The sequence below is a fragment of the Dama dama genome, chromosome 8, assembly GCF_033118175.1.
Source record: "Dama dama isolate Ldn47 chromosome 8, ASM3311817v1, whole genome shotgun sequence".
Taxonomy (NCBI): Eukaryota; Metazoa; Chordata; class Mammalia; order Artiodactyla; family Cervidae; genus Dama; species Dama dama.
Genome location: NC_083688.1, coordinates 45341255 through 45367181, shown reverse-complemented (window position 1 = coordinate 45367181; position 25927 = coordinate 45341255). Strand labels below are relative to the sequence as shown.

Here is a 25927-nt window from a genome sequence, read left to right as displayed (position 1 = left end):
TGATCAAAACCTAATACATTTACACCTCAAAATTGCTTTAAAGTAGATTGGATGACTAACAGAAAGTCTTCCAAAGGGAAGTAATATATGGTATTATATTTATTTGAGAGACCTGTACAATATTTGAACTACTGTACAAAACCAGTTTTGATTCATTCAGTCTTTAGAAAAATGATTTGGAAGAGATTAAACTATATATCGCTGTGGCTTATAGACAGTCATGAGCATTTGGTACCTTCCAAACTTCACCCAATGTGAGTTGAGCCATAGGCAGGCTGGGACTCAGAGCAAGGTGTGAGCTTTCAGGCATCTGATTGTTGTGCTCTAAAGGAAGGTTTACAAAGAACCCATAGTGTGCATAAGGGTGTCAACAGCAACAAAAATCCATGTCTGTAGCTGGAGTTAGAGAGTATTTCATGGTGAGGTTAGGGGTTAAATGTGTTTAGCATTGGACTGGAAACCACTCTTTTTTCCTTATATTCTACCGAAAAGATACATTTTCAGACAGCATAGGCTTTGATGGAGGTGAACTGGAGGGCTAGTCTAGCTACCTGATTATCCTGCATACAATTCTCTGAGTTAAGAAAATAAGTAGGAGATGTTGGGGAAGTTACCTGATTAAGGACATGGGATACATGGGGTCCAATATGGGAAGATATAGAGGGCTTCAGTGTTCATGACTGGAACACTGCTGGGTTGGAGATAAGCGGGGAGAAGGAGGAGTGGATTGGAGGGTGTGTAAGTGAGGTGGCTAGAGCGGCATTTGACACCGCTTGTTTTAATGGTGACAATGCTTGTTTTAAGTGATTCCCCAATACTCGATGTTGAAACCTGGGGAATAAATTATCAAAGACTCATTGCAACCAAGAAAGGAAAACTGAAAGTGAGAGGACATTTATTCCTCTTTTTCCACATGTCTTTATTGAACATTTCAAAGGTCAAGGACACCCTCCTAAGTACTTTGGAAAAGAGAAAGAAGAACTTGAATTGATCAGAGACAAGCTTTTTAAAAGGAAGGGATGCTTTCTGTAATTCATTTTTAAAGTACTTATTAATTTTCCCAAAACAGCATATATTTCAGGTGGCAAATTTTTATTTTTTATTATAGCTAGAAATTGAAATAAAATTCACTAAGGCAGTGAATAGGACGTCTAGAATTTTGAACCTATCGGTCAAAATGAGTTTTATGATCTGTGATTGCATTAGAATACACTCAAGGACATTAAAATCATGTTAATTCTCTCTTTTATGCATCTTGATACAATTCCCTAAAATCAGCACGTATCAGAGGAGATTCATCATTTTCGGGCTGCTCTGTTATCAGCTCTAAGACTTTATCTGAACTTTGTCCTTCCCGCGTTATAGCTGCTCATTGCCCTCTGAAGACAAGTACCTTGGAGATGAACTTGGTCACTAGAGCACTGACCACACCTGCTAGCCCCAAGGCAGGAAGCTGTGATCTGGCAAGGGTTTCTGAGTCATTCTACAAGGAAGAGGTATTACAGTCTTGGATTTACTTTTGCTTATTCTGCACTTTTAAGAACATGATAAACAAATGCCTCTGTGGACCCTGAGCCCTGGGAGTCTCTGTCTGTCTCAGGAGGCTGCAGTCAGGCCTCAGCCTCCTGCTGCCACCCGCAGCTCCCTGGAATTGCCCTTCGCCTCCTTTTAAAGTGGCAGCGTCCATGCGAGGGAAGGGTGTATCTACGTGAGGGCAACTTGTGGTCAGAAGATTGTGTTTCAAGGACCAGCTCCATCACTGGCCAGATGCATGGTCATAGCCTTTTGTGGCCTAGTTTGTCACCTGCAAAGTGAAGATGGAGGAAAGCAACCACAAATGCTATGGAGGAATTGATGAGATTATTTATCTATTTAGATTTATTTCATAGCACATAATATGCCCCAAGCACTGTTTTAATCACTTGAAAAATATAAACTTATTTCACCTTCATTACTACACTCTGAAGTAGTTACTATAAACATCCTCAGTTTACCGATGAGGAAACGAAGGTGTAGAGAGGTTAAGTAACTTACCTAGGTCCCCAAACCAGTCAGAGGCAGAGTTGAGATTCAAACTTGGTAAATTGCAGTTACTTATTTTCTATCATAAGAAGATAAGGAAGAATCTGAATAGCAGAAAATGGGCAGTTTCCTCTTTGTGATCATTTAGGGGACCCCAGTTCTGTGGCAAATAGATGGGGGAAAATGGAAACAGTGACAGACTATATATATTTTCTTGGGCTCCAAAATCACTGTGGATGGTGACTGCAGCCATGAAATTAAAAGATGCTTGCTCCTAGGAGGAAAAGCTATGACAAACCTAGATAGCATATTAAAAAGCAGAGACTTCACTTTGCCAATAAAGGTCTGTATAATCAAAGCTACGGTTTTTCCAGTAGTCATTAAATAAGGCTGAGCGCCAAAGAATTGATGCTTTCAAACTGTGGTGCTGAAGAAGACTCTTGGGAATCCCTTGGACAGCAAGGGGAGATCAAACCAGTCAATCCTAAAGGAAATCAACCCTGAATATTCATTAGAAGAACTGATGCTGAAGCTGAAGCTCCAATGCTTTGACCACCTGATTTGAAGAGCTGACTCACTGGAAAAGGCCCTGATGCTGGGAAAGATTGAAGGCAGGAGGAGAAGGGGCCGACAGAGGATGAGATGGTTGGATGGCATCATTGACTCAATGGACATGGGTTTGAGCAAATTCCTGGGGATGGTGAAGGACAGGGAAGCGTGTTGTGCTACACCTCATGGGGTCGTGACGAGTTGGACACGACTGAGCGACTGAACACCACCACCAAAGATACTGTGTGGCCGGTGACTATGGCACCATAATTAAAGCAGACACCCCTGCCACACGGCTGCCTATGGGGCTCTCTGGCTGACTGCCCGGGAGTGGTTAGCGAGACGATAGGGTCCAGGAGAGGCCTGAACCTAAAGAGAAAGAGTGCCTTTCTCAGAATGTGTTGAATTTACGAGTGATTTTTCTTTCTTTCTTTCTTTTTTTAAATATCAAACCAGCAAACATACATATATAAGACTAAGGTGTCTGTAGGTGGCTCAGGCCTGACAGGCAGGAAAGCCTTCTCTCCTCTGAGTTCCGATGGTTATCCCTGCCCCCAAGCTCCTCACACAGGCTTTTCATTGGTAAAATCCACTTTGAAAACTTCATTCCTCTTGGTGAAAGCATCACCCAAAATACAATGTATACACCCCTGGACATAGTAGTACCTTATTCAGTGGGTGTACGTTTAGCTGGCAGTTGCCTCCAGTAAGGTCTGGAGCCAGGAACAGGTTTTAGAACAGGGAGGAGGTGCAGGGCGAGGAATGTTTGCTGATTGATTGACCTGCTGTCCTGGTGTCGCAGGAAGATTAGAAGGCCTTAACTGACTCACAGTCTCAGAAACTGACCTTTGGAAGGACGACTGCGGTCCCAACCCACACTGTCTCTGAGTCTCTGGGGCAGTCGGTGTAAAAGTTGCAAGTTCAGTCTTACAGCTCTGCCTTCCCCAAGTGGAGAAGAGCGAAAAGCTGAGCATTCGCTAACAGAGGCCTGAAAGCCAGAGCACGGGGCAGTTTTACATAAAGGAAACGCATTTTCGCAGAAGGTGAGTCCCTCCAAGCCTCAGGTGTCCTCAGCCACCATCCCACCCCCGGTTACCCAGCCAGCACACTCAGGATCCTGCTACCTACCCCAGCCTCCGACTCCACCTGAGTCACACTGTTGAGATGACTGGACGCAGAAAAAGCAAGTTGATAAAGGTGGTCAGTTCAGGGGAAAGGCTTATCTGTCTGTTGAGAAAGGCAGCCAAGCCGTGCGCAGGAAGCCCTGACTTGGACACCTTACCAAGTGAGTCGAGGCGGATTTTGTGAGAGAGGCTGAGGAGCAATGGTGCTGGGTTGGGGAGGAGGCGTGAGAGGGTCCGGCTGCCTCCAGTTCTCTTCTACCTCAGCTCCCGAGCATTTCTCTCCCAGCAGACGCCATCATCACCTGTTGTGATTCAGTCGGTGCCAGGGGCAAACGTTCCAAGGAAGTAGGAGGGACCTGACTTTCTCCGCTACTTTGAGAAAACCAGTCAGCGTTTACTAGGCAGGGTGCTGACTGAATGAAGCGGGAATATTGTGCGTTCCTTAGAAGAAAGGTTTTTGAAACCAGAATATGCTCTGGAGAGATGGTGGCTTTCTTTACCAGATGTTTATTCCGAGACACATGAGACCACTTCCCTGAACTGGTGGTGAAGGTAGAGCTTTGTTTGCTGGCTTTTGTTAGGACTTTTCTTTGCCAGGCCAGAGCTAGAGTGCAGAACCACAGCAAGTGTTTTCTTTGGAGATGGGTATCAGTGTTTTCCTTCAAGATTTGCTGTAAAAACAAGCCGACTTCCAGCCTACCTCCTCTAACTGCAAGTCCGCCCCTAACCTTCTGATGAGACTGGCCAGCTGGGTTGATCGCAACCCCAGTGGTGCTTAAGCACCACTTAAGCACCAAAACCTTAAGCCAGGTCAATTCCAGGTCTAATTTCCTGAGTCCACATGCTGCTTTCCTCCCCCACCTCCTCTTTCCTATATTTTCACTTGTATATCTATCTCTGTCACATGGTTTAAGCTCCTTTGGGGGCAGGTATTTTTTTGGACTCCAGAATCACTGCAGATGGTGACTGCAGCCATGAAATTAAAAGGCGCTTACTCCTTGGAAGGAAAGTTATGACCAACCTAGACAGCATATTAAAAAGCAGAGACATTACTTTCTCCACAATGGTCTGTCTAGTCAAGGCTATGGTTTTTCCAGTGGTCATGTATGGATCTGAGAATTGGACTGTGAAGAAAGCTGAGCACCAAAGAATTGATGCTTTTGAACTGTGGTGTTGGAGAAGACTCTTGAGAGTCTCTTGGACTGCAAGGAGATCCAACCAGTCCATCCTAAAGGAGATCAGTCCTGGGTGTTCATTGAAAGGACTGATGATGAAGCTGAAACTCTAATACTTTGGCCACCTGATGAGAAGAGCTGACTCATTTCAAAAGATCCTGATGCTGGGAAAGATTGAGGGCAGGAGGAGAAGGGTACGACAGAGAATGAGATGGTTAGATGGCATCACTGACTCACTGGGCATGGGTTTGGGTGGACTCCGGCAGTTGGCGATGGACAGGGAGGCCTGGCGTGCTGCGATTCAAGGAGTCACAAAGAGGCGGACACGACTGAGTGACTGAGCTGAGCTGAACTGAACTCCTGGAGTCAGGAGGTCCGAGTTCAGGTCTCGGCTCAGGCGCTGGCCTGCAGCGTGACTTAAGGAGCTCACCATCGTGTGCTCACATTTCTTTCTCTATGAGATGAAGGTGAACCTCGTCCACAGGGTCTTTACGAGAATTAAGTGAGTTCATACTTGGGTACACAGCAAAGTGTGTGTGTGTTAGTCACTACGTCATGTCCAGCTCTGTAGCCCACCAGGCTCCTCTGTCCAGGCAAGAATGCTGGAGTGGGTAGCCATTCCCTTCTCCAGGGAATCTTCCCGACCCCGGGATCAAACCTGGATTCTTCAGTCTGAGCCACCTGGGGTATACAGGAAGAGTTCCATAAGTGTTATTTTGTGACCATTGCCAGCATTCTCCGTAGAGCCCAGCATGTTGTAGGTGTTTAGTAAATGTTTGTCAGATATTAAGGAAAAACTCTGTAGGAATTGCCATAGCTGGGTAAAGAGCTGGGGGAAAGGGAAGAAAAGAAAGAGAAGGCATGCTATTTCCTTTTCAACATTTGGGGAGTGAGTGTGAGGTGCTTTGGTGCTCTGGGGTGTGAGGAGAACTGTGCTTGATCTTTTGTCTGAATGCTTCTGGGGTTTGGGATTTGTTCCGTGGGCAGTAGAGGGTGGTGGGCAAGGCGGTGTGATCTGTGGGCAGACAGCTTATTATAGCATGCTTGGAGAGAATGGATTTATTCTTCCGAACCTTGAAACGCCAGCCACTTCACCTTTCCCAAGGCATCTCTGAGGATGTGCCTGTTGTAAAGACTTGAGCTGACATCATAGCATCTTGAAAGAACCGAGCATAATTGAATTGCTGATACAAGTGGGTACTTGCACTGGGCCCCGCTCACCCACATCTCTATGGAAACACATGTTTGCTTGAAAGCCCAGCAATCAGAAGCAGAGTCTTCCAGGAGCCAGCATTGGGTCACTTTTAGAAAAAGGCATTTATTTATATTCTCGAGCTGTCAGAGACCTATGCAATGAAATAATTTCAAATTAAATAGAAAAATCAGGCCACAGATGAATGCTAATAGAGCCCGCCATGCACCCTCCCCCTGTGCTCTCAGGGGCCTGAGATCCACGCGTTTATTTTAGCTGTCCTTTGCTCTTTTGCTCCTATTTGCATTCTGCTGCAGTGAGTGAGGAGGTGGTTTGGCACTTTATGCAAAAATGGTTAATCTTCATTCATACGCATTTGCCGGTACTAAAATGGAAAATGCAAGGCTGGGCTCACCATCAAGCCTGCTTTGTGCTCTCCCAGACCACTCTGTGTGTGTGCAGGGTGTGCAAAGGCGTGCAATCCACATGACTCTGCCTCCTCTACAAGCACCCGGGGCTGTTGAGTCAAGACGTTCTCTCAGAAAGGTCTGAAACTTGCATCAGCCCGTCTTGCCCTGGATGTGCTCAAGTGATATCCTAAGTGATTGGAAGCTTTTATCTGCCTCTGGAAGCAGGATTTTTCAAATAAGTATTGACTGTTAATGACTTGTTTAAAGAAAACATTCAATTTTCTTTCTTCCCCCTACAAAGAACTTGGTAAGCAGTGACATTTCTAAACCAAAGACTAACCCTGCTTTTCAAAAGAGGCAGAGACAGGGCTTTTAAATGTGAATTTTTTCCCCTGACATTTGCCCTTAAAATGCTTTTCCGTGAAGCTGTTCTAAGAGTGGGTTTAGTCCACTGAAGTGTCTGAATAAAAATGCAACCTTGAGATCTCTTCTCCCCCCTTCAAATTAAACAAAAAATGTCTAGGTTAGGAGTCTTCATATGAAAGTCATATTTCAGTCACCATTCCCTGTTTCATTGTTTATGTGTCCTCATTCCTAATAATTAAAGCAACTTTCCTCCAAGGAGCAAGGCACTGCACAAGAACCTTTATTAAACTGTGGGAATTAAACCACAGAAAAAAGAGCTGAAGTACTTGGAATATGAGAGACCTCAGTAATTACAAGACCAGATAAGGAACTGCAAAGGTGGGCGTGAAAGGAAAGAGCACAAAACGGAACAGAGATTAAGCAATGGAAAAGTTGAGCAATGGAAAACCTGTATGTTGTTACATTTAGACAAGGTCCCGGTTTTATAGCGGGAGCACTGTTTCCCTCTTGAGCTAGCATGTCAGCCCCCTTGACTGTGCTTAGGGGGCGGGACAGTTAGTCCTTGGCCAGCTTAAAGGTGATTTTTACAGAGAAGTAGCCAAATATATGGGAGACAGCCCCATGTCTTTTTTTTGTTAAGGTAAATTTTCAGCTTTCAGCTGCTCTGGCTGCTCACGGCTCCCATCACCCCGAGGGCCCTTACGGACTTGAGTACCTGTGAGCTAAATGGGGCCACAGAGGCCCCGAGCTCTGAAGGCTGGAGAAGATGCCATCCCAAAACATGGTTGTGGAAGTTCAGAGCATGGTACTCCCAAATATACAGCTTTGGTGTATTTGGTGAGCTATGGGCACTGAAAAACAGCAAATACAGGGAGAGGCTTTCTTTGAATTCCGCTTTTCTGCTTAAAGACAGAGCGTCCAAAGAACTCCGTTGCCATAAATTCCCTCCCTGGTTGGTGAAACTCCCAGGGAGGTGGGTGAGTCTCATCACAGAAGAGGAGACTAGAATTGACGCCACACTCAGCAGACTTTGTCACAAGCTATCACAGCTCCCGTCTGCTCTTTTAAGGACCTGTTTGTCTTTCCTAAAAATCATTTACTGTCCCCTCAGAGGCTTATACCCCCTCTGCTTTCCCTGTTAAGATGGTATTTATCATGCATTCTAGGCTACCTTGGGGAGAATTCTTCACTTTTTCCTGACTATCTGCCATGTGTCCATGAGATATGGGGTTTCCCTTGTGGCTCAGATGGTAAAGAGTCTGCCTGCAATGAAAGAGACGTGGGTTTGATCCCTGGGTAGGGGAGATCCCTGGGGAAGGGAATGGCTACCCACTCTATTATTCCTGCCTGGAAAACCCCGCAGACAGAGGAACCTGGCCGGCTACAGTCATGGGGTCGCAAAGAGTCAAATACAGCTGAGCGATGCCATGAGATATACATGTTAATAAGCATGTGTTTGTTTTTATCATATTAATTTGTCTTTTATTACAGGGGTCCCAACTAAGAACTCAAAGGGTAAGAGGGAAATTACTTTTCCTCCCTTAGAACTCCATCCTCTTTTTCTGCAGCCGGAGACCTGAGGCCCTTATACTGTACTCTGAGAACCTAGAACCTCTGCTCAAATGTTCCACCAGGACGAATGCTGGCCCCATAGATAAATTTGCAGCCTCTCCCTAGATCTCTATCAAAACTCAGCTGTCCTGTCTCCCATTCTCTCTCACCTGTCCTGTCTCCCATTCTCTCAGAGCACCACTCTCTGCGAAGGGCCAAATGATGGCAGTAGAGAATGAAATAAATTAACGTATGAAGTCACCCTTTCTTCAGGAGATGATAGCATGCCATAACCTAAGTAAGAATGTAGACATCTCTTAAGAGGTTTTTCCATCTTGGGCATCGGCACTCTGGGAGATCATGGGGCGCTGTGTTTTGGCAGAGAGGCTTTCTGCTACTTTTCCAGTCACATCACATTATTGATTTCCTCCCCACAAGATTGGGGCTTCCCAGGTGGCACTGGGGATGAAAGAACCCACCTGCTAATGCTGGAGACATAAGAGACCCCTGTTCAATCCCTGGGTGGGAAAGATCCCCTGGAGGAGGGCGTGGCAACCCACTGCAGTATTCTTGCCTGGAGTATCTCACGGATAGAGGAGCCTGGTGGGCTACAGTCCGGATAGAGGAGCCTGGTGGGCTACAGTCCACAGGGTCACACAGAGTCAGACACTACTGAAATGACCTAGCACTTAGCACCACCAGATCAGTCCCAATCCTTCCTCTCCGAGGCAGCCACGAGACGCCGTCTCAGGATCTATGTGATCACACTGTCAAGGCTGTACAAAAATTGGCTACAGAGACACTTTAATTACTTTAATTTAGAAAGATGTAGTAGTTAAACATTAGACCCTGGAATGTCGTGGCGCCTCTGGGCAGCATCATAGAACTGGGGAAGCAGCTTGTTGGCCAAGGGCCCACTAAATGCAGCTTCTAACACTCTCATCAGAGGCAGAAGCCACAGGAAAACAGCCATCTCTTTATAATAGGTACATTCCCGCCCATTCCCATGCGAGTTTAGTGGTTTGCTCTGCAGTCTGTGTGCCCTGTGAATGTATAATACAAGGCATCCATCACGTCCCTGCCTGACTGGAGAAGGCAGTGACTGGGACTGGTTTTATTCTCCTTGCAGAGTTCTTTCTGCAGTTCATAGGTAATGCACTCCCTGACTTGTTTTTGATGGTTTTGAAGTGTCTTCAGCACAGTGGCTCTGGGCTCCAGAGACACAATGCCGGTGCCTGAGTCACTGACCATGGACCCTGGGTCAGTCACTGAACCTCTGTTGCCTCAGCGTTCACGTGTATGAAATGGGGATAGTCAGTTTCTACTTTATAGGGGTATGAGGGTTAAATGGATAAATTTATGTCAAGCACGAAGGAGAGTGCCTGGCACAATGTTAGTGCTCCATATTTATTGCTATAATTACAATTAGTGTGTTGGTGAAAAGACCATTCCCTAACAAGGTAATTGGTAGGAAACCACCCCCTAAGCCCCCGCACCCTGCTTATCTGTCCAGGCTCCTGGAGAGTCCGTTTCTTGTGTGTAGTGACTGGGATCAAGGAAGAGGCTCATTCTTAATATTCCCAGGCGGTGGATCTCACAGTTTGGTCTCCGTGGGTCTGAATATGCCCTGGAGGGCTGGTTGGAGCACTGACCAGTGCACCCCCTCCCAGAGCTTCTGATCCAGTCCTTCTGGAAACTGAGAATTTACTTTTCTAACAAGTTCTCAGATGCTGCTGCTGCTCGTCTGGGAAGCCCACTTGAAGAGCCACTGCTCCAGGACAGCAGCTTCTAGCAGATGTAAGCCACACAGGCCGTGTAAATTTTTCTAGGAGTCACAGTAAAAGAGTGAAAAGAAATGGGTGAAGTTAAATTTTAATAATGTTTTATTTATCACAACACATCCAATATTATCATTTCAACACACCATTGACATAAATTAGTACTGAGACAGCTTACATTCCTTTTCTGTAACATGCCTTTGAAATCCAGGAAGTATTTTACAGGACATTCCAGTTCAGACCAGCCCACAGTCAAATCTGGCTTTGCAAGTAAATGACATGAGGAAGTTTCTTTTTTTGACCTCCACCTTCCCATACCAACTGACGTTCTCTATTAGGTTTTTATAAATCATTGGAGGACTTTGCATAAATGACCTTGAAAAAATTGTTTCAATGATTATTTAAATTTTTTTTCTTAGGTATTTCCTCTGCCTCTAAATTCCATTCCAGAAAAGTAATAGGACACCTGAGAACAGGAAAGTCAGTCTAAGAGTAGTAATAGGTTTCAGAGAAACAAAAGTGAAACTTTTATTACTGCCCACACGGTGAAACAGAAGCGAAAACAGAGACTGGGCTTCCCTGGTGGCTCAGATGGTAAAGAATCCACCTACAATGCAGAAGACCCTGGTTTGATCCCAGAGTCAGGAGATTCCCTGGAGAGGAGAATTGGCTAGCCACTCCAGTATTCTTGTCTGGAGAAGTCCATGGACAGAAGAGCCTGGTGGGCTATAGTCCGTGCAGTCACAAAGAGTAAGACATGCCTGAGCAGCTAACACCTTCTTTTACACTGTTAACTTTTTACAATTTATATGATTGCATAAGATACATTAATATATATGTAATATCTTCTTCAGTTGTCCAGGTTGTTGTATATATTAACCTTCTCTGAATTGTATTAATTAGAAATGCTGAAACAAACATATGTTCCAGAATTTATACTCTTCGGATTTATTTTTCTAAAGAATATTTCTCTTTTTTACAAACGAATAGATTTTCTGTCTAGCATTAATGCATATTAAGTAAGATCTTTGCATAAGTAAGTTCAGTTTGATATAACTTTGCACTGAAGTGATTGGTGGTAACTATAGCTGTGCATTATTAATTTTACACTGGAGAAGTGTATAGATGATATATTGGTGATAAACAGTGAAATTCTTCCCTTTGGGACTGATATGTTTCCTAATAAGTTTTTGACTATGAAACATGCATCTAGACTGAGGTAAGAGATCAATCTGAGAATTCATAAATAAAATTTCAGTCAACAGTTTCCTTGATCTTTATTTTTCTCTGGACTATATGTAAAATTGAAAGCCAAAGTATAAAATTACAGGAAAAAATTTTCAAACATTCCTAAGCTGTTGAAATGTTGTGCCAGGATCAGGACTTGTGTTTCTGGTTATCTTCATTTTCTATTGATTATTTACATGCATGGGACATGTATGTGTGGATTTGAATAGTTAGGCCTCAGTCATTGGTCTGTTCTAAGAGCAATTGTAAGTGATAACAGGATTAGAAACCAGGTTCTTTCCCAAGAAGAGTGTGGGATCATTGTACCTTTCTTTTGGATTTAAAACTGAGATCAAGCTATGTTACTGAGAGACCATCAAGGGTGGTGACCAGGCGTGGTGAGAAGGGAGGAAATAGGTCTTTGGGCCCCAAACTTCTTTCTCTCACTCACGGCTTCCAAGGCTTCTCAGGTTTACCCAGAGGATCTGCAACTTTGAGGGATGGAGTTTCAAGTTGCTGAACTCTGGACCTGTCATTTAGGAGGAAGTGCCAATATATTGTTTCTTAGAGGAAAAGTTCCTTAACTATACAAATTAAACAAGTCATATTCAGGGGATCTGACTGTCCAGATACAGTTCATAACAGAGAACAGGATCCCAGAAAACAGGGGCATAGCATGAAAGCTTTCATAAAAGCGAGGGGGTCAGAGGAAAGGCAATGAACACATGATACTGGGCGTGCTTCGGAGTATTCTGGGCAGACTATTGCCAAGCCCAGGTGTGGACACTCAGCAAGGACCTTTGACAATGAAGATCAGCCTTGTCCTCGTTGTTCGTCTTTATTAATGAAACCCAATTTAACAATCTAAACTCTTAATTCTAACCACTTAAACTCTTAATTCTTTAAGGCAAACCAGATATACTTTCTGTTTATATTGAAATCTTTCCTCTAGTTTCCATAACTGGAGCTGTAGCTGGTTTTTCAGTCTCTCTGTTACACACCAACCAGCGGAGAGCCTTGGCATGCAGAGGCCATTAGAGTCCAGCTGGAAGGGATGGCCTGTAGAGGCAGCCCTTCACGCAGGGGAAAAAGAAAAAAAGAGCACAAAATAGACAAATAACAGCTCCCTACAAATTATTTTTATCTTATCTTCCCATCTCAGGAACCTGTAATAGCCCCATTCTACCCTCACAGCCAGCCTTTTCCTTCCCCCGCCAAAATAATATTGTAATTAATCTTACTGGCATCACAACCAAAGAAGAGTCTTCCTTGACTTAGACACCAAGGTCAATGAGAAAGGGAATTGCCAAGGAAATTGTGTATTTCTTTGAACCAAGCTCACCATTCCATACTGCCAGTTACTCAGATCTCAGAAATTTTCTGTGCTCCGTGGAATTCCTCCCTGATTCTTCTGTAGATTATAACACTCCAGTTTTAGAAAATGCTGCACACTCAAATCTTAGACATCAAAGCAAAACAAAAACAAAACCCTTTTTCTATCAGATTTCACACATCTATAATGGCAGGAGTAGATGTGTCTGGAAGACTTAGCTGATCTAGTCTGATGAGAGGAATTGTGGCTCAGATCCATCCTGACACACAGCCCCAAGTCCCCCTGTATCCTTCAAGCCTTCCTTACTCCACTGATGCAGCCTGGGTCTCTTTCACTACCTCCCCCATCCTCATTCTCTCTCACACATACATACACTATCACATGTAGAAAAATCCATGCATACGCCGTGTATGTTTCCATAATGCCAGAACCTCCATTTGAATAGGAAAATCAACCATTCAAATGTCTTCAGATATCATGCTTATCGACCATCTTGCAGGCACTGTGGTAACTGACCAAAGGTTTCACATCTATGGCTTATTCAAAAAAACAAAAAACACCTGATATTTGTCCTTATACTTCACATACCATCTCTATTCACTGTTATGGATAATCAGAAGATAATCCTATTGTCTTTTACTAGTAACTCTCAGGGGCAAAAATATATGAGAATGAAATCCAGACATTATTGCCAGCTAGCATTATTTACTTTCTCCCTTATGCCAAGACAGAGGATACAGGATTTACCATTTGGAAGAGCTGGTGAAATGGGAGGTGTATCCAGTGGGATGGGCCCTCTTTGCTGAGTATATGGAAAGGAGCTGTCTCTCTGGGGATTGAGTATGCAGGGTCCCCCACCACAGCGCCCAAATTCATGTGTCAGTGGCAGTATCATTTGGAAGCTGTAAATAAAATTTTACTGTTTCTAACATTAATATTTCAGTTCAGTTCAGTTCAGTCACTCAGTCATGTCCGTCTCTTTGCAACCCCATGAACCGCAGCACACCAGGCTTCCCTGTCCATCACCAACTCCCGCAGTTTACTCAAACTCATGTCCATTGAGTCAGTGATGCCATCCACCCATCTCATCCTCTGTCGTTTCCTTCTCCTCCTGCCCCCAATCCCTCCCAGCATCAGGGTCTTTTCAAATGAGTCAGTTCGTCGCATCAGGTGGCCAGAGTATGGGAGTTTCAGCTTCAGCATCAGTCCTTTCAATGAATATTCAGGTCTGATCTCCTTTAGGATGGACTGGTTGGATCTCCTTTCAGTCCAAGGGACTCTCAAGAGTCTTCTCCAACACCACAGTAAAAAGCATCAATTCTTCGGCACTCAGCTTTATAGTCCAACTCTCACATCCATACATGACCACTGGAAAAACCATAGACGGACCATTGTGGGCAAAGTAATGTCTCTGCTTTTTAATATGCTGTCTAGGTTGGTCATAACTTTCCTTCCAAGGAGTAAGCCTCTTTTAATTTCATGACTGCAATCACCATCTGCAGTGATTTTGGAGCCCCAAAAAAATAAAGTCAGCCACTGTTTCCACTGTTTCCCCATCTATTTTTCATGAAGTGATGGGACCAGATGCCATGATCTTAGTTTTCTGAATGTTGAGCTTTAGGCCAACTTTTTCACTCTCCTCTTTCACTTTCATCAAGAGGCTCTTTAGTTCTTCTTCACTTTCTGCCATAAGGGTGGTGTCATCTGCATATCTGAGGTTATTGATATTTCTCCCGGCAATCTTGATTCCAGCTTGTGCTTCACCCAGCCCAGTGTTTCTCATGATGTACTCTGCATAGAAGTTAAATAAGCAGGGTGACAATATACAGCTTTGATGTACTCCTTTTCCTATTTGGAACCAGTCAGTTGTTCCATGTCCAGTTCTAACTGTTGCTTCCTGACCTGTATACAGGTTTCTCAAGAGGCAGGTCAAATGGTTTGATATTCCTATCTCTTTCAGAATTTTCTACAGTTTATTGTGATCCACACAGTCAAAGGCTTTGGCATAGTCAATAAAGCAGAAATAGACGTTTTTCTGGAACTCTCTTGCTTTTTTGATGATCCAGGGGATGTTGGCAATTTGATCTCTGGTTCCTCTGCCTTTTCTAAAACCAGCTTGAACATCTGCAAATTCACAGTTCATGTATTGCTGAAGCCTGGCTTGGAGAATTTTGAGTGTTACTTTACTAGCATATGAGATGAGTGCAATTGTGCAGTAGTTTGAGCATTCTTTGGCATTACCTTTCTTTGGGATTGGAATGAAAACTGACCTTATCTTTAATAACAGATAATAGTATATGGATTCTTATTTGAGTGGTGATAGAGTTAAGGTTACATATTACCAAGCTCAACAGAAGGTAATGGATCTGAATTTATGCTTTATTTAAGACCTAAGCCTAAAAGAAAATGGTGGGGAGAAATAAGAATTTTTGCAAGTTAACCTTGAATGTTTCAAATCTAGATACACTCTTGGTTTTTCTAGCTTTGAGATAAGCTATTTTGTTTCACTTATTTATTTATTTTGGTGTGATCTTAGTTCACCAACCAAGAATTGAACCTATGAACTCTACATTGGAAGCATGGAGTCTTAACCACTGGATCATTAGGGAAGTCCCCTAGATACACTCTTTGTAGCGAAAGTCAGAGAACATAAGAAAGAGCTTCATTGGTTCTTGAGTGACAAAAAGCACATAGAAAGTAAATCTTGATTGACAAAACATGCAAGTTGACAGTATATTGATATCTTGGCCTGTCTAGCTGCTAATTTCTGCTCCAGTCTGTCCATTGTAAGTCATTTGTGCTCAATTTCAGAAAGAGATTGAAACTGTAAAAGACTTATGGTCTATCTTCTTTAATAATGGCAAAAGATTTAGACCAGATGAGAAGGTAATGCCACAGCTAGATATTAAGAATAAAGATCTTCTCATAGTGACCACTTCTCAAAGAATATTGGACACCAAAGGCTTAAAACCTAAAGAACTTTAGGAAACAATGATAATGGGCAGTTTTAAAAGTGCCTCTGAGAGTAGAGATCATGAATTTATAGTCATTAAAAATATGATAAAGCTATATATGTGTAGATCCAAAAGGATTTTCTATACTGATAAGTGAAAATGCAAGTTTTAAAACTGTTATGTGTTTCTTACGTTTTAATCTGGAACGATTTCTCCTGTTTCTTCCTAGAGTGTTTTTGTGTAGTTACATACATGCAGGAAAGACTCAGTCAGTGTTTGCTATATTGAGATTAAAAGACACTGAAGCAGGAGAGATTATGATGACAGTGCTCAGTTAAAATAGGTACACTTTTCCTCCTCTCACTGTTTTTTGTACCTCATTCTTTTACATAGTAAGGAACACAGATTAGGTGCATAACTGTCTGATTTTGTCATTTTCTGCGTCAATACAGTATGAATTAAAGATTTTATGTTGTCATCTGGAGTTACTGTAACATGCTTTTAAGACCGTATCTAAGAGAAGTGCTTAGCTTGAAAGTCCTTTTATATTCTAAATAGGTATTTATGTTTATGGCGAAACGAAATTGTTTACTATATTGGACGAGAGCATAAAAACAACACATTGAGAAATCAATTTTGAAAGTTAATCTTTTTTTTTTTTCCTTCTTGGTAGGGCTTATTCCACTAGAAGCAAGATGGCCGAACTCAATACTCATGTGAATGTCAAGGAAAAGGTAAGATATAATTATATATTGGTTTGCAGAAACTCCAAACTGGATAATGTAGTCTCTAGCTAGTAAAAACTCAATTATAATGGAACAAGAGGAAAATGGTTTGGGGGCTGGGGAGGGGAGGGCGTTGGTGAGGGATACATAATAAGTTTGACACAGGAGAAAACCATTCCACACAATCATAACTAGCATTTACTGAATGTGTGTTACGCCTATTACATTCATTTCCTCATTTAGTCTTGACTGTAACCCCATGTAGTTATTTTCATTTTACAGAGGAGGGAATTGAGACACAGAGAAGGTAAGTGCTTTGCCTGAGTTCACATAGCTAGTAAGCAACAGAGCTGGGATTTGAAGCCAGCAGTGCCATTCTACAATTGATACTCTTACCCACCACGCTGGGTTCCATCTAAAAGCAAGGGTGTTATGTTCCATCTCCAAAAACAGCCTCACAGACTTATCCAAAGTGTTACCTAGTGGTCATGCTGGGTGGCCTTTACAGTTTCTTTCAACACAGAGTTCAAGAGTCTGAAAATCCCCCCTCCTCATTATTTGTTGGAGGCTGATGATATCTCAGAGTCCTTCCAAATCTTGTCCTCCTCTGTGACTTTCCTCCACTTCGGGTCACAACCCCTCACCTGCCATATGTGCTGCCTTGCACTGTTAGCTCTTAAAAGGTCATCAACTGTGGATCATCGGAAATGATGGAGATCAGTTTGTCCAAACCACTCATCCGCACTAGGGGAAATGAGGCCCTCCCAAGCGAGGCTTGTCCATGGTTGCCCAGCAAAGTGAAGGAGCCTCCTCCGGAACTCCCTCCAGCTTTCTACATGGCTGGCTGCCTCCCACCTCCGCTAGGCTGTGAACTGCTTGAGGGCAGGAGTTTGTCTTTCATCTCTTTGTATCCTTCTAGTACCTCAAATACTGAATGAACAATGAGAAAAGTAGCATTGCTGGAATCCTTAGTAAGTTTGCCTCCATTTAGCCGAGAAGTATCAGACGCCTACTTTGTCCTCTACACTGTTCTAGATGCCGTCAATGTGGCGCTGAACACGTAGATGAGGTTCCTGCTCCCATGGAGCTTGCTTTTTAGGGCAGGGAATCAGAGTAAACACAGGAACAAGTAAATGAATGCGATCGTTTCAGATAATGATGTTACGATGAGAAAAACACAGCAGGGTGGCGCAGGTAGGTGGATACTTAGGTGGACTTGGTCAGGGCAGCCCTTTCAGGGCAGCTGATGCAAGCTGAGATAAAGAAAACAGGAGAGGAACACCATGCAATGACCCAAGGGCAGAGTGTTCCAGGGAGAAAAGCGAAAGCAGCTGCCTGAGGAGGACGAAAGTTCATCGTGTTCAAAGAGCAAGTGGGCAAGTGGCCGAGTTAGCCACAGTGTGGTGGGCAGAGGAGTGGTGATGGGAGGCGAGATCAGAGAGCAGGGCACGAACCGGCAGAATTGGTAGAATTCTGGCTCTTCACCTGTGTGTCCCTCAAGCTCCACAGCATCTGTGAGTGGAAGCCAGGGGTCCACGGAGCTGGACGGGGAAAGACGAATTTTCATCTTTACTCACATCTGGATGAAATTTAGCATTTCCTTCGATCATGAATGTAGGCAAGGGAGAAAAACAACCCATAGGAGTAGCTGGAGTACCTGTGACTTTCACAACTAAAAATCGCACATATCTTCATATCAAATTACATTTGTTACGGATATCCTAAAGTCCTGTTTGTTCATCTCTGTTGCAAAATTGGAGCTTCCCCAGTGACTCGGCAGTAAAGAACCTGCCTGAGACAAGGGTTCCATCCTTGGGTCAGGAAGATCCCCTGGAGAAGGGCATGGCAACCCACTCCAGGAATGCCTGCCTGGAGAATCCCACGGACAGAGGAGCCTTGTGGGCTACAGTCTGTAGGGTTGCAAAGAGTCGGCCACGACCGATGCGACTTAGCAGGCACTGTAGAATTACTGAAGCTACAGAACTTGCCACCCTATTGTGTTATTTGATGTTGACAGAGAAGCACATATATATTACTGTAGCATAAATTTTTTATTAATGTCAGCATTATTTCAATATGAGTGATTTACTCTGTAATCCTGTGTACTTTAGTTAAATATTATTCTGAGAAGGACCCCCAAGTCTTTACCAGACTGTCATAGGAGTTCTGTGCCCCCCAAAATTTAGAACCTGACATAGAAACATGTAGGGTTTTATTCAAAGGGCCAAAGTAGCCACTGAACGGAATTCAGCAGGAACATGAGCTGACACGGTGTGTTTCTAAAAGCTCCCCCGGCTTTGTCGGCTGTGCTTAGCTGTTCAGTCCCTCAGTCGTGTCCGACTCTGTGACCCCACGCACTGCAGCACCCAGGCTTTCCTGTCCTTCACCATCCCCCAGAGCTTGCACAAACTCATGTCCATCGAGTCGGTGATGCCATCCAACCGTCTCATCCTCTGTCGTCCCCTTCTCCTCCTGCATTCAGTCTTTCCCAGCACCAGGAAAAGTTATTTAACATGAAGATCTATAAACAAGTACTACTTGTTTGATGAAGATACAAAGGCTTGAGACAAAGTGATTTGGTCAAAGTCAGACTTTCAGGGAATGTGAAAGAGCAAGGATTTAAACTCAGCTCTGTCTGGTTCTGGTTCTTCCTCGTGCTCTTTCCTCTATATTACCGCTTCCTGGAGTTTTCCACCAAAATAACCCCAGAGCACAGAAGAGCAAACCTCCTACTTGGGGACATGCTCAAAACCAACTTCGACAGAGAATTTCCTTGGGGTCTTCTGTGTTATCTTAAAAGTGGGTGCAAATTTTTTATCTATTGTATTCCATAATATATTCCTTATATTTTATTAATACAGAACTGTGTTCACTTATTGACCACTGAGTGAACAGTGGCAGAAGTCTGTGCCCTTTTATACTGTGGCTTCATATTCTCCGTGACTCACAGTCATATCCTCTGGCAAGAGTGTGTTCCCAGTTGGAGAAGCTTGAGTTTGGCACCACAGTGCTGACCAAATATTGGCCTCTTTTCAAATGTCTGTTGATGGATGGGCTGAACAGCTCTTAAAGTTGGGTTATGAGAAGGAAAAGCACTTTAAAGAATCAGTCATAATAATTGATTCCCTACAAAACATGGCCAGTGGACAGACCAATATGGTAGGCTCAGCAGTTAGAGTGTCTTATTCAAAATAGAGGTAGTGTCGAGCCAAAATGTAGACGGAGGCTGATCCGTCATCTCACAGACCACAGAGGTTCAGTGTGAATGCTCCATGCACTGGCTTAGGCGCCCATTCATCTGCTTGTCCTGACCAGCGTCACATGTGTGTGTGAAGATTAACAGTAGATGGTGTTTTTGCTGTTGCATTTCGGTAACTTATCAAAGTGTTGGCATTATTTTGAAAGAGGGTGATGTTTAAGTTGTAAATATTATCCATCTGCATGACAATGAAAGTAGAGCTCCTCTAACTCAGTAAACTCCATCTTCCCATATCAAAAGGTTAATAGATTTCTTAAGTCAATAAAGTAAATCATAATAAACAACTGAAAATTCTGATCATTTGTAATTTCACATTGATTTATTTTTGCACTTTTATTTCCATTAGTTATTAGCTTTTATGGCCTTTTTATGATTAGTTTGTTTCCCAATCTGTCACACAGCAGTGACATTTCAGTTCTGAAGATTAAGAATAATAACAACTGTTATGTCTTACGTTATAAATTATAAGCTCTTAGGAGATGTGAGAACAAATCTGTGTGGTGTGTTTATACACTATCTAGTCAAGCACTGTGGGAAGTTAAATACTTAGTTAAAGTCTCCCAGTGAGATGAGTTCCTCGCTTATCTCTGGTGGGCCCACTCTTGGATGAACTGAAAAGGAAGAGGTGAGAGCATCACTTCCGTCCTCATGCAGCTTTTAATCCAAAGACGTAACTTCAGGTCTCATATCCAAGACAACTGACATTTGCAACTGACAATCTCTGTGACTCTTTTAAACTATTTTTACATTATTGGATTATGACTGAAAGGATTTGAATTGGAAATATTCTTTTTAAAAAACTATTTATTTCTTTATTCATTTTATTCTGGGCTGTGTTGGGTCTTAGGTGTGCCCCCGGGCTCCATAGTTGTGGAGCTTAACCCCTTGACATGTGGGATCTTAGTCCTGTGGGATCATGTCCTCTGCAATGGAAGGTGGATTCTCAACCACTGGACCACCAGGGAAGTTCCAGAAATGTTCTTGAAGTCAGAGTTTAATCTCCTTAGTGTGACATGCACGGCCGTGTGAGCTGACCCTGTCTGCTTTTCCACCTGGGTCTGTAGCCACTGCTCCACTCCCACCTCAGTGCAGCTGTCCTGACCATGAATGTTTCTGCCTCCAGGCCTTTGCAAAGATAGTTTCCTCTCTCTGGGATGTCCTCCCCAGGGACCCTCGCTCACTACCCTTTAGGAGTCCTTTCAGGTGCCTCCTTTCTCTGCCGTCCTGCCCCTCCGGAATTACTGGCCCTTCTACAGCTCCCCTCTGTGCCTCGGTGGGGTTCTCTGCCTTCCGCCCTGTCCTGTGATGGTTAGTGGTCTCTCTTCCCAAGTGAGACTGTGTGCTGCTTGGGGGCAGGCACGGGGACTTTCTTGTCTTCATATTCTTGGTTTTGGCACATAGCTGACCCCAACGTGAGTTAAATAAATGAATGGATGACAAATGAATGAACCTGCCTGCTTGAATTGTTAGTGTTCTTTATAGACAAATTTCCCATTCACAATATTTTGCAAAACCTCAAGCGTTCTTGAAAATTGAAATGTAGGTTAATGGAAATGTCATCTCATTTTAGTACTCTCTTTTTTATTAAATAAAGCAAGTTTTAAATCACTTCTAAAAACAAGCTTAGGTTATTTAGGTTGACTCCCTGTGGTTCTGTAGAAAAACAGCATCTTGATGAGACAGTTACCAAATACAGGTGGTCTCAGGTAGGTTTCAGTGATAACAAATGAGGTCCTTTGGTGAGTAACCAGTCTTATCTCATTATACCCTCTCCAAAAAATAGGAAGAATATCTCACTTTGTTAAAGAAAGATATCAGAACAAAATCTTCAGGCAAATCAGGGATCTTATATGCATGCGCAGTTGCATCTAAATCATTGTAACCCCATGGACTGTAGCCCACCAGGCTCCTCTGTCCATAGAATTGTCCAGGCAAGAATACTGGAGTGGATTGACATTTCCTACTCTAGGAGATCTTCCTGACCCAGGGATCGAACCTGTGTTGCCTGGATTCTTTACCCCTGTGCCACCTGGAGAACCCAATCAGGGATCTTATATTTAGGGCCAATTCACTTTTTATAGCTCTATACTAAGTAATGCCTTTAAAAAAAAGAAGAAGAAGAAGAAGAAAAAAAAGAAAAAGAAATTTAACACTAGAAACTCATAGATGAGTTAAAGATAGGGCTCAGTGGTGACTATTACATTATTTCTCATGTGAAGCACTAGGGTACCAAACTAAATTGATTTATAAAGTTTTAGATGTAATTCTCATCTGAATAAGGAAAGCTTATTGCAACTGGCATCCACAAAATAACATTTTTAGCCAGATATTTTCATGCATTATTATAAATCAGTTTAAATAGAATACGATTCAGCACTACAATTTGGTGATGGAAAGCCAAGAAGTTCCTTGTTTGTAAAATGGGATTACAGATGGAGTTACTAAATAATATTTCTGAATGTGCAGTTTTCATCTGATAACAAATCCCAACCAAAAGTGACCCTTAAGCCATTGAGTATGCTCGGGAAGTGATCTCCAGCCAGGTAAAGTCATGGAAGGAGAGTGGAGATTGGAAACAGAAGCAGAGATTATTAGCTCTCCCCAATTACTAGTTGAGCAGTCTGGAGCAAGTCCACTTGACTTTTCTGGGCCTCAGTTTCCTGATCTGTAGGTTGGACATGAAAATAAAACCTACCTGACAAAGTCATCAAATACAATATAAATGTACAGCAGCTTTACAAACTCTTAATCCTGTGAACTATAGAGCACAGGGGGAGCTCATCTGTGTATTTTATTATTTTTAAAAAGAGGAAAAAGAGCTTATTAAAAAGGAGTTCATTGGGTCATTTATTTTTCTGGAATTGAGCTTCAGGAGTTGCTTGTATATTTTTGAGATTAATCCTTTGTCTGTTTCTTCATTTGCTATTATTTTCTCCCAATCTGAGGGCTGTCTTTTCACCTTACTTATAGTTTCCTTTGTAGTGCAAAAGCTTTTAAGTTTCATTAGGTCCCATTTGTTTAGTTTTGCTTTTATTTCCAATATTCTGGGAGGTGGGTCATAGAGGATCTTGCTTTGATTTATGTCGGAGAGTGTTTTGCCTATGTTCTCCTCTAGGAGTTTTATAGTTTCTGGTCTTACATTTAGATCTTTAATCCATTTTGAGTTTATTTTTGTGTATGGTGTTAGAAAGTGTTCTAGTTTCATTCTTTTACAAGTGGTTGACCAGTTTTCCCAGCACCACTTGTTAAAGAGGTTGTCTTTTTTCCATTGTATATCCTTGCCTCCTTTGTCAAAGATAAGGTGTCCATAGGTTCGTGGATTTATCTCTGGGCTTTCTATTCTGTTCCATTGATCTATATTTCTGTCTTTGTGCCAGTACCATACTGTCTTGATGACTGTGGCTTTGTAGTAGAGTCTGAAGTCAGGCAGGTTGATTCCTCCAGTTCCATTCTTCTTTCTCAAGATTACTTTGGTTATTCGAGGTTTTTTGTATTTCCATACAAATTGTGAAATTCTTTGGTCTAGTTCTGTGAAAAATACCGTTGGTAGCTTGATAGGGATTGCATTGAATCTATAATGGGCCAAAGAACTAAACAGACATTTCTCCAAAGAAGACATACAGATGGCTAACAAACACATGAAAAGATGCTCAACATCACTCATTATTAGAGAAATGCAAATCAAAACCACAATGAGGTACCATTACACGCCAGTCAGGATGGCTGCTATCCAAAAGTCTACAAGCAATAAATGCTGGAGAGGGTGTGGAGAAAAGGGAACCCTCTTACACTGTTGGTGGGAATGCAAACTAGTACAGCCGCTATGGAGAACAGTGTGGAGATTTCTTAAAAAACTGGACATAGAACTGCCATATGACCCAGCAATCCCACTTCTGGGCATACACACTGAGGAAACCAGATCTGAAAGAGACACGTGCACCCCAATGTTCATCGCAGCACTGTTTATAATAGCCAGGACATGGAAGCAACCTAGATGCCCATCAGCAGATGAATGGATAAGGAAGCTGTGGTACATATACACCATGGAATATTACTCAGCCATTAAAAAGAATTCATTTGAACCAGTCCTAATGAGATGGATGAAGCTGGAGCCCCTTATACAGAGTGAAGTAAGCCAGAAAGATAAAGAACATTACAGCATACTGACACATGTATATGGAATTTAGAAAGGTGATAACGATAACCCTATATGCAGAACAGAAAAAGAGACACAGAAATACAGAACAGACTTTTGAACTTTGTGGGAGAATGTGAGGGTGGGATATTTCAAAAGAACAGCATGTATACTATCTATGGTGAAACAGATCACCAGCCCAGGTGGGATGCACGAGACAAGTGCTCCGGCCTGGTGCACTGGGAAGACCCAGAGGAATCGGGTGGAGAGGGAGGTGGGAGGGGGGATCGGGATGGGGAATACGTGTAAATCCATGGCTGATACATATCAATGTATGACAAAACCCACTGGAAAAAAAAAAATAATAATAATAATAAAATAGTTATATTAAAAAAAATAAAAATAAAAAAAAAATAAATAAAAAGGAGTTCATGTTTTTGTTTGGAACTCAAAGTATAATTCACACAGAAACGAGATCAGAAAGAAAACATAATAAAAATCCCAAATGAGAAAAAGAACATAAAACTGGACTTGACTTTTTCAAACTTTTATAGCTGTTGCTGAGCCTCACAGAAAATAAGTGAGGCTAGAAAATATGATGATATGGAAATGGGGAATTGCTTAGTCTACAATATCCTTGCTGTAATGTGTCACTTATTGTGAATAGCTTTTTGAGCTGTTAAAGTTATAGAGGTAAATTGGGTTGTAAACAATAATCATACAGACTCATTACAATGGAGGAGGAGGGCTAGATAAGAGGAGAGGAGCCTTGGTCCACAGTGGGAACAGGGAGGGGTCATCTCAACCTTTGTGCTGGTGCCTCACGTAAACTCTGTGTCCTGGAGTCTGTCCTCAATAGGTGGGCAGATGTTCCATTTCATTTTATTTTTTCCTGTAACTGTCTTGATCCGTGTTTTACAAAGTACTGAAATATGGTTCAAGTCTTTACGTGGAGGAGTGACAGTGTGAAAATGAAATCGCCCAATTGTGTCCGACTCTTTGTGACCCCATGGATTGTATCCCACCAGGTTCCTCCGTCCATGGGATTCTCCAGGCAGGAATACTGGAGTAGGTTGCCGTTCCCTTCTCCAGAGGATCTTCCCTACCCAGGGATCGAAGCCGGGTCTCCTACATTACAGGCAGATCCTTTACCGTGGAGGAGTATTGTCAGAAAAACCCAAATTTGATTAAAGAGATTTTAGCAGGATCAGAGAAAGTACAGAAGAGACCCATCATCATGCATCTTTAAAATATTAACTCCATTTAATAGAGAACTCATTTCATGGGATGTGGACAAGTTTTAATGATATGCCGTTGTTTTTAAAGACCAAACAATGCAAGCATTGGAGCAAATTTTTTATTTCATTCTTTTGTAATAGTGTTTAGGTCAGTTTAGCTCAGTCCTTGGATTCAGGCAGCAAAAACACAAACCACACACACAGCTTTTAGGTTTCACCAGGCATAAGTTCTTGTCATCATTTTCTCATAGGAAAGGGTCATTAAATTTCCCTTTCAAAGAAAGGAGAAACATTGACAGTGGTTATTGCCTAATGCTTATGTACAGAACTGCTGTTATTGTTGCTTGGCAACTAGAAGAGATTTGACAAGGAGTCTAAAGGAACTGAATGAATAAATGGAAATGTCAGCATCAGTTTCTGGGGATAAGAAGAAATTTACTATTGTAGGATTAGCATCACGTTGCTTTTTTCCAAGCTACACAATGGGAATTCACAGTGTTTCTGTTCTGTTTCTCCTGCCCCTCACCTCCTTCCAGCCTTTCATCATAGCCCCTTTTGCTCTGTGGCTGAGAGGTAGATACAAGATAGATGGTTAATGCTAAGTGATACAAGAGCATGTAAAAATTAAAACCTTTGGTGACAGGAATAAAAGTTACCTCTGTTGGCAATCCCTTGGAATTTATGGGTACTTTACCAACATTCTGGTTATTTTTCACACACATACAAAATGATAAAGTTGCAATGGTTTCTTCTCTTCTGACCTTGAGCATTAAAAGTCTGTCCAGATAGATTAAATAGGTAGATATCTAGATTGACTGAGTCAGCACTTAACAGCATACTGCTTGTATTACTGTTCAAACCAGTTTTTCTCTGAGATTTATCCACAACT

At 42.5% G+C, this 25927-nt stretch overlaps 1 protein-coding gene across 6 annotated transcripts in view; it reads left to right on the top strand.

The window, feature by feature from the left end:
• Nucleotides 1–25927, top strand: part of SPATS2L (spermatogenesis associated serine rich 2 like) — a 184297-nt gene that overhangs the window by 69730 nt on the left and 88640 nt on the right. For 4 of the 6 annotated variants that reach the window (XM_061149046.1, XM_061149049.1, XM_061149048.1 and 1 more), the window contains one exon: nucleotides 16355–16415. In XM_061149046.1, coding sequence (XP_061005029.1) covers nucleotides 16377–16415 — 39 coding nt within the window. In that variant the 5' untranslated portion in view covers nucleotides 16355–16376. Of the gene's footprint in view, nucleotides 1–3458; nucleotides 3615–10765; nucleotides 10918–16354; nucleotides 16416–25927 lie in introns of those variants that run through there. The other 2 variants (XM_061149045.1, XM_061149047.1) reach the window with 2 other exon arrangements.